Here is a 12182-nt window from a genome sequence, read left to right as displayed (position 1 = left end):
AGAATCATGAATATGAATTTCTTTTTAATATGGAATGTGTCAACAGTGCTATCAAAATATTAAACTTCTATTATTTTTTTTTTTTTCTATTTTATGATTTTTATCTATTGTTTTAGAGATGTTATTCTTTGTTAGAATTATATATATGTTTTGTTTAATCAAATATATACATAGAGATAAAAGTAAATAGCTATTTTAGCTCTCGGATAATAAGTTATATATGTTTTAAAAAACCAGCGGTCGAACCGATTGACCCACCGGTTCGACCAATGAACCTTTGACCCGAAGCTTTACCGGGTTGACGTCCGGTCCGGTTCTGATAACATTGCATTTTCTTGTTCGCAACTTTTTTTGTATAAAAGCGGGAAAACTCACCTAATTAACTGAACCAAGAGAGTTTTACAAGAACATTGGTCTGTTGGTACTTGGTATCAATAGTAGTATACTACAAAAAAATCAATTACTATCTGCAAAGATAAGAGCGCTTTTTAGTGACAGTATCTTCGCAGATACTTCTATCAGTGAAATTGATACACTCAAAAATAGTAATTTTTGTAGGTGTGCTCAGGGCAGAGTCATACTTTCAAAATATGGAGATTAAATATATATAATATTCATGTTAAGATGAGAGTCAATTTTATAGTATTCGTGATGTTTTACTATAAATTAATATAAAATTATATATAAAATAAAAAAAATATCATTCAACCTACATCCACCACTAGATGTATCATTCGGCAATAATCACTTTTTACCATCACAGATATTGATATATTTTTGTACTTGTATAAATTGTACAAGTAGAGAACAAAAACTAAATGCAAACTAAAGAAAAGTCACTAATTGTATAAAAAAATTCAAAATTGAAGTTTAGCCAGAATACATGTTATGACATAATATAATGCACATAAAATTTTTAATGTGTTAGATTTATCCTTCACAGTTTGACCTTTTGTTTTTCTCGCAATTAAAAAATTGATAATTGCAAATAAAAAATGTTTAACTCTTCTCATGCTTTCTTTTTTCTTCAACCTTTTATGATAAAAAGTAGCTCTCCGATGGAGGAACGTGGAATTCTCACATATTTCGAGAAAAAAATACGTTGAAAATTTGTAAAAACAATTAGGACTGAATTGCCATTTCAGTCCAAAAAAAGAAAAAAATTCATAACTGAAATGACATTTCAGCCCTTACGATTTAAAAAAAAAAAATAATAATCATATATAGATTCATATGTTCTCTATTGATTTTATCTCCATAAGAATCTTTTTTCTAATTATGGTTTATAAAAAAATTCCATGTAAAATGCAACAAGTATTGCATTGTTTTGTCGGATGGACCACTAACAAAACAATTTCTCAGCAGCTAATGGTACTACCGTACTACTCAAGTAGAGATTATTTAATACAGCATTTGAGCTGCTGTGCCTAACCCTGAACAACCTACGCCTAATTAAATTAGGTCTGACCACAGCTCTTAGCTTGAAAATTTGTGCCACGACATATTGATCAAGCATATTAATTGTTTCCACCTACTTATGTCTAAATTTATAAGAATAATATATATGACCCTAAAACTTTGGGACCAGATAATTTTATCCAATAATTATATGCATCTGAGGTAAATCACAAAGTACTTTATACTGATTTGATCTGATCTGAGCTAGGGCGGGTCAGATTTGATCTGAGCTAGGGCTAGTCCGATCAGGAGTTTGTGCGGATCGGGTTTACAGGGATCTAGTTTAAAAAACTGATCCAAATTCTTGCTAGACTCAACCCTAAAGTTAGTCCGGATCGATCCAGAGATCTAAGTCATCTAACTAGAGTCGGAACGGGTCGGGCCTGACCCGTTCGAATTTTTTCAAACCAACAGATCGAATCGAAGTTTCAGGCAAAACTCGAACCAAGGACGGAAAACCATTACAAGAAAGTAAGAAACTCCTAAGAATAGCCGATTCATATTCATGGGGATATGGGAACTTAAAAAGGAGGAGAATCTTTAATTTTTTTGGCACGTTATGCTCTTCAGCTTTTGCCCATGTACCTTTTAACCTTTACAAAGGAAGTATAAGATACAGGCTTGGAGCGAATCAAGGCATCTCATCCTTTCTCCTTTGTCATCAATGCATTCCTACGTAGCGTCAACTTCACAATCATCATATATGTACGTCCTCAAATCATATAAGTACATCCTTAATTTGGGTTTCGGGTATACATCACCGAAATTTTTATTTTTATTGTATATTAAAAAAATAAGATAAATCAAATAATCACGATTTTGTCAAAAATTTCTATTTTCAGTATGTTCACAGTTTCAAACTAAGGACCAAATTAAGTATCTGCAATTTTATATATTTTCACTATGTCTGCAGTTTCAAACGACAGACTAAAATTGAATATCCGCAGTTTGAAATTGCATATAAATTTCTTTCTATTTTTTGGTTAGAAGAACAACATTTCTTTTTCTTTTTTATCAGACGAGTGTAAATCTATTAAACGATGGATAATAGTCACAATACGCCAAGGATTGACTGTTTAAATCCCTATGCCTAGATATATTTTAAAAAAATGGTCAGTTTTACTCTTCGATCTATTTAGGGTGTGAGAGAAGGGGAGGAGAAGGAGAGAAGGGCTGATCGGATTGTTCAAACAAATTTATTAGTTTCACAAACTAAAATTTTAAAGGAGATCCAAAGAGAAAAAAGAAACCAAGATACAAAATGAATAGTCTCTCTCTAGTCTTTACCCCCGATTTGGAAGATAGTTCTTCCGTTTACTCCTTCCATCCCCTTCACTTCTCTTTCCTTATCTTTTAATTTGTGGAGAAAACCCTTAGGATCAGTTCAGCTGTCCCGATTTTGATGAAATTTCCTATCTTATTTCTTGTAGGTATTCGGATTGTCAATTTTGGCTCACTTATTCCTATTTTGAATCCCATCTTAGAGCATATACGATGGTAATTATTTTTGGATTGTTAATCTGATATGTCAATTGCTAATATAATTGCTGGGTTGTATGGCTATTGCTTATTTAGCAATTGTTGGAAAGAATTGCTTAATAAGAAATCATTTTTCAAAGATAAGTTATGCCAAGTGTTTAATTCTCAAGTGTTTAGTTGATTGTACCAATGTAGGAGTGGATTCTTTAATTTCTCTAAATTTTTCATAACTGTTGTTTAGCAATTAATTACAATTGCTAGATTGGAGATGCTTTTAGTTTTAGGACCAGTGCAATTTGATGGAAAAAAAAATTGATTTTAGAGCCAATGCAGTTTGATGGAAAAAAAAAAAAAAAACTATCGACTCAAACTTCATTTTTTCTTTCCCACAAGATGTCACATTTCTCATTTTCCTCTCTCATCTCCCCACATTTTATTTATTAAGCAAAAGTCCTCTCCTCTTATATAAGCACTTCACTTATGGTTCATCTATGTTGTATGAATACGAGTATGGATATTGTATTGGATATGATACGGATATGATGATGCAGTAATTTTTAAAAATTAAGGATACGATACACCTATTATATATAACATTTTTAATTATATTGTTAATTCAAATATTTGTATTATATAACTTAAATATCAAAATACAATTCTATAGCGAAATATACATTAAATATAATAAGTACTCTCATAACAACATATTTGAAGTTTAGTGGTAGAGGGTTAATTATGGGTGTTATGCCACAGATCTCCACTTCGAATCTCCTCACGTATTTAGACGAGTCAATCCATATCAGAGACCGTATCAAGAAAGTAAGGATACGCCATGTAAGCTGATATGCCAACTGGCATATCAGACAAGTATCAGGGCCATATCGGATGTTTATCCGTATCTGATACGTACTCGACACAGGTACGGAGCCCTAAGTGAAGTATCAAGTAACATAGTGTTTCATTAATAATTGTGGGACTAATCAGTTCTTAAATTAGAAATTACATATTTTTTTATAACTTTTTTATTATAAATAAGTGAGAAATTTTAATAGCAATATATATTAATAAAAAGTTAAGATCTTTATCAGTTTATCTTACAATATAATCAAACACTCATTTCAGCACTTTATCATAATTAATTCCGTATATATATGTATCTATGGGTTCCACTTTAAAAGTGAATACCTTTTACCATAAAAAATTCGGTATACATCACCAAAGAATTTTTTAAAAATTTCACAACAATTTTCTTTGGTTCTGCGGAGTAAAAGAGAGAATGGATAATTTATCAAGCTGATAATCACCCACGTGAACACATCCTTTTAAGTACATTTTGATAAATTTTGTCCATATTTTACAATACACACTTGTCTACTTGAGTCAGAACATAATTATTGATAACTGTCATGTAATTTTGATCAAATTAAAATACATTTCGAAAGCTATAATTTTATTACGGTAGTTAGCATGCCTTTGATGTTTGATTTTCTTTAAATAAATATAATGTACATATCATATTAATACTTTAGAAAAAGAATGTTCCATCTTTCATTAAATCAGCATCACATCAAAAAAATCAAGGTTGTCAACTTGTAAGATGTCAAATGCACATTAGAGTAAAAGTTAATTATGAAACGAGTATCAGTAAATCCTGATTAATTGGTCAAAATAACACCATACAAAAAAAGAAAAAAAAGAAAAAAAGAAAAGAAAAAAAGATAAGGTCAAAAGTCGTAACCAAGTTCAAATCAACAAATTATTATTTTAAGATGATTACGCTTTGTATTTGTTAGAACAAGTTGGCACATGGTTAACATTTGACAAATACAAACTTATATGTGATTTATGTTTGACAGAATAATTTCTTTGAGTTGAGTTTGACAAAAAAACGTCTCATCATTATATATCTTTTTCACAGTTGCAGAAATGATAGTGTACTAAATCATGTGAGTAGCAAGTCTAATTCAAATGAATGGAAAAAAAAGAAGTTGAGCTGTCATCTTCTGATGGACTGTTAGCTACATATAACTAACAGAAATGGAAATGTAGTATGTATGCTCTCTGAGCCTCATGGTGCATTATTGTTTCAATAACATTTACATGGAAAATGAATGCACTAACAGCGAAATTAAACATGAAATTATGATAACTAGAAATTTATTTTTTCAGACATTTTATTGTTCTAACTTTTTGTACACCTGTTGTTATTCAGTTATTGTCCTCTGGGAGCCCACTGCAACAATTTCTTATTTCATATTGATATTTTGGCCCAACCCAATCAAATGTTTAACACGCAATCAGTTTGTACCAGTTGAAGGGTACCTTCCTCTATGTTGGATTTATAGTTGGGTTTTTAGTTAATATGAATTTTGATTAAATAATAAATACTGATACTGATACTGATACTGATGAGATAACATCCATCCAATATCTGCAGTAAAAATTTCTGACATACTTCTTGCTCTAGTCAAGAGCACATTTGAAATCTGAAAGTTGCAGTCCATGGAGCACCGTTAACTGTTTGCCTCGGTTTCTATTATAACTAAATACACTGATGATTGAAAGTATAAGTATTAAACTTAACCATCACTGGTAAGCTGCCCCACGGAGCACCAGCTGGTCTGATTTTTGGTTTCAATAAAAGGGATGAAATTCTGAAATGGAAATGAATATTTTTTTATGAAACTTAGGATCTTCATCCAATCTCTTAAAGTTAAAAATATGATCTTCATTCCTTTTCTCGTGCTTACTTTATGGCACAACTAACGGTAAATTTGGCTGCAATTCCTTCTTAATTTATTGTCTCTACATGGTACAATGGAATTTGTATGGCCACCTACCGCAGAACAAGATGCATATTTCACACTATCTGTACATATCATACAATAAGAAAAGGTTACCTGTTTTCAAGGAGATTTGTCTGGATTGAGCCTTGTTTCTTTTGACAAGGATATAACTTGAGTCAGACTGACTATTTCTCTGACAGAATATATTCTCAGATACACTTAGTCATCATATTATAATTGGTAGTCCTGAATGAATTCTAGATCATTTCCCCTTCAATTTGGTACAAAAAAATGCTGGAACAATTGAATTATAGTTTTGCTCTGCAAATCAAACAGTTGACATCATAAGAAATTTCACCAAACTATGATTACACACGAATGGAACCAGAAACATAGTGATAACCAGAAAATACTCTTATTTAGAAGTTCTAATAAATGAAATGGAGGCTATAAATTGCTAAAAATATGTTAGATTTCATTTCACTAGTCAAAGTTTCCACCAATCCATCAAAAGATTAACTGCTAAAAATTAACACAGCTGGTCTCAGGGAAGCTGAACAACAACAAAAAAAAAAAACTACCATCAAGTAACATCTACAAAACAAAATTTCCCACTTCATATCAATGAAGTCATGAAAGGACCTGTTAAAATCAAGATGGCATAGTTCTGGCACGTTTGAAATTAGAATTGATGCCTCTTATCCCTTTTCCAGTCACCAAGTAAGGTGCAGAGGCTGATGGAAGGGAAGGGGACTTTTCAATGTAGGCACATCTCTCATTTCCATTCCAGTGTAGAATAATGCGATTTGTGCATGAGTGTGACCAGCTATCACCTGCCCAACAATACATAAAAATAAAATAATTTTTCTTCATATAAAGACTAATACAAGCACTTAATTTTTTTAACTTACCAAGAGCAAGCGTCAATTGAAATGAGCCATCAGTAAACTTGGTTGTCACCTGGTTCAACAAAACAACCTGGTCCACATACGATACTAAATACATTAATAAATAGAAGAAAATAAGGTAAAAGACTTACAATTTATTAATAATAAAAGTACATAATTTGTTCAAGGACTACTAAGTAGATCGATTACAAGTTAGATACATTTAACAGTAATGACCTTCTACTGTTCCGACATCAAATTGAAGAGAGTTTTAATATGTTGTCTATAAAGCAAAAGTAACCGAGAAACAAGTACAATGATCTCTAATTATAACTTTTCGATCAATTAACAACAACAAGCATCAACATCTGCATGCAACATAATAAAAAGTTAGTACAGACAGGCATATATCAGATAGAAATGATAAGGCAAGGGCACTGACAGCCAAATTAAACGTCTTAGAGAGTTTCATAAGCCGCAAAGACAAACCACCAAGAACCCGAGTCCTTTGGGCCAGATCATCAAAATCTTGCCGAAAATGGAAAGTTACACTATCTATTATCACCAACTTCACCTACAGTAAAACATAATGCACATTATACAAGAGAAAAGATATACAATCCAATTAAAAAGATTTTTATTTTTATTTTTGGCAGAAAACCATTTATAATATTCTGAAACTGCAAAAAGACCCTACTTTTTCAGTTTCTGCACAAAGACATATTTCTGTAGAAACTTGTACAGACACCGCAGTTGTAATATTGAGTTCGGCTAGTATGACATTGGTGTCATGTGATACCAACTTCAAAATTTATTGGATAGACTTCAAACGACTAATCCAAATCATTCAAACTGATTTACTTTACAAATGATGCGTTTACGTGCAAACAAATTATTTTCCGAGTTATTCTAGTATAGAGTCAAACGGTCAAAAATATTGAAAAATGAATGCATTAAAATTAACTTTAAAACTCCCACATTTGACCGCTTGACTTGATACTAAATAAATTCAAAAAAATATAAATTTTTAGTATCACAACTAATGAAGTAGATCGGTTTGAACAGTTTGGATTCACCGTTTGAAGTTGATCCAATAGATTTTAAAGTTGGTGTTATATAGGCTCAAGTGACACTGATGTTGTACTATCCATACTCTGTAATATTGAGCATCACGCATTAATAAGTGGCTCAGGGATACAGTTTATCACAAAATTTCACAAGCAAGTCTTTGACTTACATCTTTGTGCTGAGTCAGAAAATTCTCCAAGTAGTTTATAACAGCAATTTGTTCGGTATAACTACAGATGCGGAAATAGAAGATGCTATCCAAGAAATTATTTGCTCGCAACCTTTCTTTGCATGATAAAAATTCTCTGCTATTACTAGGGAATATATCGAGAATATCACTTATGCATCCTTCGGCAATTTGATATGCACGCTCGGCCATGAAACTACCTTCTGTATCTACTCACCATGGAAATAAAAAATTTATAATGTTACAAAAAAGTATGTTATTGCTTATGATTATTACAAAACAGAAAAAACTTTTAACTTTGACAATAAGCAAATACACCTAAAAAATGTTTCCAATATCGACAGTTATCAACTAATTCTAATATTTTCTGTACTCCTAGCTAAATTCTGGAACATAATAAATTTCCATTGTCTTGTATTGCCAGGTATCAATAAGACCTAGAACCAATAATATGCAGTATTTACTGGCTTAGGCCCATATGTGAAGCTTTCTAGGGGCACATAAGAAAATTCTTAAACAAGAAAAGGTTGATCTATATCTTCAACCATAATAGTGAAACTACCTATGTAAACAGCCTTTCCGCCTAGACCACCGTATTCGACCGGTATTTGCACATTTACTGCAAGTTGAATTCTGGAAAAGTACAAGGAAAGTAAGAAAATTTTGTTTGTTTTCAAGATATAAAGATGTGAAATATTAATAATCATACCCTAGTTGAGTTTTGCCAATTCCAGGAACACCACCTACAAAAAATATTCACAGAGTAATGTATTAGATTGACTTCTTTTTTTCTTGAACCCTTTTTGAAATCCCTACTTATTGAGTCAGTAAATATTTTCAGAGGAGGGTTCAAATGCCTCGTGTCTTTCATACCTCATTGTGCCTCACATCTTCTATCTTCGTTTTCAAAGTCCAAACAGTTAATCCGAACCATGATCTCCATATTGAAATGTACTTGGAGACCAAATTTTATATTTTTTGGAAAATTTTACTATTTTTTTAGATAGGTACAAAATCACCGTTTTTGGATGATTCTGTACCTATCTAAAAAAAAGTAATATATTTCAAGACAATATAATTTGGTCAGCAAGCACATTTTAATATGAAGACTATGTTGATTGGTTCGAAACGACTGTTTGGACTTTGAAAAAGAAAATAGAGAATGTGAGGAACAATGAGGCATGAAAGACATGAGACATTTGAATCCTCCTCATATTTCTATTTCAATTCAGTGACACCATAACAGGCCTTCATGTACTAATTAAAAAATAACTATGAAAGTATGGAATAGGATTCTGTGTGAATATATCAAAGTACAATAACAGGTCAGTAATAGTTACCAACTTCTGTTACTTCTTTGCAATGGATACCACCACCAAGTATTGTATCAAGATCATTACATCCTGTAGAAATGTGTCTCTGCATTTGTTCTTCTGACAACATGTCCCATGCTGTCACCGCTCCTATAAAGCATTTAAGAAATCATAAAACCAAAACTTCCACATTATTCAATTGTAGGGGTAATTTTGGGTATAACATCGCAAAATAAATAAAAAATATCATGTATGCATAACCCTACAAAACATACAAAGTATTGAAAGTACCCTACAAAACATGAAAACCAGTATTGTGGAACTAGTTCTGTTTCCAGATTGGCTACCGTACAAGTCCATACAAATAAAGAACTGGTAATTAGGAACTGTCAATGTGACATAATAATAGGAATATAGGATACACGGTAGATTGCATGTAAAAGTGCATGGGAAATTTTCTATTTTTAAGGTTTAATAATACATTGATGCTCTCCCGCAAAATGTGAAATGTCATGTATCCCTCAAGCATAATTGATAGCCTCAACAAAACATAATGACCAAAAGATAGAAAAAGTCAGTTTGGTGACTGGTATCAGCGCGAAATTTACCGGTAGCAGCTATGATGATTGATGAGGAAGGTATAAATAAAAGTAAAGTACCTGGAATAATTCCATTTGGGGTATAAGCAGTTTTAGATGTGGTGGCATCTGGTATAGCCCTCAGAATCTCTATTGCCTCTTCACATTGGATACTTAGTTCTACAAAGAGGAACATTTGTGAAGAAGAGAGCATAAACAAACAAAAGCAAGACAGAAGGAGAGAGATGAGAGAGTATGGTACCTTGAGCCAGAAGGGAAGGGGAGAGAGAGGAGAGAGAGGAGAGAGAGGAGAGGTTTCTATAACCCTTGGCGAGCAATTTTGATCGAAGTGAAGGAGAGATTGGGAGATTTGATACCTCCATTTTGTCTCTCTCCTGCGCGCGTTTGATTTCACTACAGTCTACAGCGCAGAATCACTGGACACTGGACGAATTCGTATCCTCTGAGATATCTCGAACTTTGCGTGACTTTATGGAAAATCCTAACCGTTTAAATACATTATGCACCAATCTCAAAGCAAGCATAATACTGACCCCCTACATCACCCCCGAATAGGCACCGGACACGTCGGTCACGCAAAAGTTGAGATATCTCAGAGGATACGCACTCACACTGGACTAGGTGAACCTATCGGAGCTTTGTACGGACAGGATCCGAATCGGATCCTCTACGGAAGAGTATCCTTCTCTAATATAGTAATATGTCTAAAGGATTCTCTTAACTTTACGGTTGAGATTTACTCTCAGTAACTTTGAGATTCTGGCTAACTCAGGGTAGTATTATTGGGGCTTTGAGATTCGTGCAAAGTTTAAAGAACAGTACGGATCCAGTAATTCTAAAAGATTCCCTTTTACGATACCAGAGAGAGGATGTGATTCATGTGAATTCATCCGCTACAGAACTGAAAGCATCCAATGCCATGGCCCATGGGCCGTCCGATAACCTCAGGCCCTCAGAAAGCCCAACATGCTGGTTTTACTATTTTCAATTAAATTTTGCCATTTTGTGTTTTATTTGGGCCCCAATTAAATGGTAGGCCGAGAGTGCATATTGCCTGTATTTTTTTTTGGGTTGAAAAGCCCGTAGGCAATTGTATGTATTTTTCACAACAACTATAACTGTAAAAGCTTGGAAGGATGCTGATTTTTTATTTATTTGAGTTTGTAGATTATTTTTTGGTGTTTTCATTTAATCTTCAGTTAAAAGGTCAGTGTCTACTGACAGCTATTTAATTCTAAGTTTTACAATCTACAAAAATAGTCGAGGTTCGTATTACAACATTTTAGACGTGTTTAAGATGACGAATATATATATTATTCTTATGGAAAATGATGAATATTTCCCTGTCAAGACTTGCATCATCAAGCCTTGATCTAATGCAGAAGCAAATTTCTCTTTTTAAAGGGCATACTATTCATCAATGATGAGATCATCTTGTATTCTTGTTGCATCGAGTGCTCTGCTCCACCGAATTCACATCCCCTCAGGTTACCTGACTGAGTACAATTCCGAGCATCCACTGGCTGAAACTAAATCTGAGCCGTCCATTTTAATTGTGTTGAGTCAGATACCTGAGAGGATACGGATCCCTGCTCCGCCTCCATACATCTTGCTTTTGTGATAACTACACTGTTTTTGCGCACTCGGCGACTATCATTCCATGGTCGTTTTGAGAAGATTTGAAAAGTGGATTCAGTGATGCGAAAGGACTATCGGAAAAATTGAGAGGAGAGATTTATGGGTACGACAAAGGATATGTAACAAAACTTTTTCTGTCAAGTTGCTGACAGGTATATTACAATCGCGAAAGAACATACACGTGCCTGATTTATGAGTATGACATCCGTTTACTTTCTCTTTCTCTTTCTAAATTCTACAATTACATATTTACTATCTTAAATTTTAATAATTTGTATATTTATCTAAGAGATAGACTAATTTATTTTGAAAATTAAAAAAAATATATTTTACTTCGTGCTTATATTTTCATTTTTTAAATTCAAATAGTCGATTTGAACCTTTCATCATGAATTCATGATCTTAATATTAATGTGCTTGGAGACCAAATTTTACACTTTTTTAAAAAAAATTTACTATTTTTCATAAAATTTGAAAATCAAATATTTAGCAAATCAATGATTTTCAAAAATTCAGTAAATATAGTAAAAAAAATTCAAAAAAATAAAATTTGGTCTCCAAACCCATTTTAATATGAAGAATATGTTGGAAAGTTTGAATCGACTATTTGAACTTTAAAAATAAAAATATGAGCGGAAAGTAAAATACCATCTTTAATTTCTAAAGCAAGTTAGCCCATCTCTTTATCTAATATAATTTAAATATGAGAAATGATTTTTATACCCAAGTCTACAAACATATCAAAAGGAGTCTTTCTTTCTCAACAT

General features: G+C 32.5%; 1 protein-coding gene across 1 annotated transcript; it reads right to left on the bottom strand.

The window, feature by feature from the left end:
- Positions 1-6177: 6177 nt before the first annotated feature.
- On the bottom strand, positions 6178-10171 carry RAD51C (RAS associated with diabetes protein 51C). The gene is made up of 9 exons (XM_078310891.1): positions 10019-10171; positions 9838-9936; positions 9206-9328; positions 8575-8608; positions 8428-8498; positions 7848-8074; positions 7053-7184; positions 6635-6701; positions 6178-6556 (listed from the first exon to the last, which is right to left on the bottom strand). Exons 1-9 carry the CDS (start codon positions 10137-10139, stop codon positions 6375-6377), a joined length of 1056 nt encoding a protein of 351 aa, XP_078167017.1. The 5' UTR covers positions 10140-10171; the 3' UTR covers positions 6178-6374.
- Between the last annotated feature and the right edge of the window lie 2011 nt (positions 10172-12182).

This window comes from Carex rostrata, chromosome 11, assembly GCF_964058835.1.
Source record: "Carex rostrata chromosome 11, lpCarRost1.2, whole genome shotgun sequence".
In the NCBI taxonomy this organism is placed as follows: domain Eukaryota; kingdom Viridiplantae; phylum Streptophyta; class Magnoliopsida; order Poales; family Cyperaceae; genus Carex; species Carex rostrata.
Note: the sequence above shows the minus strand (reverse complement) of the source record. Positions and strands in the feature narration are given on the sequence as shown.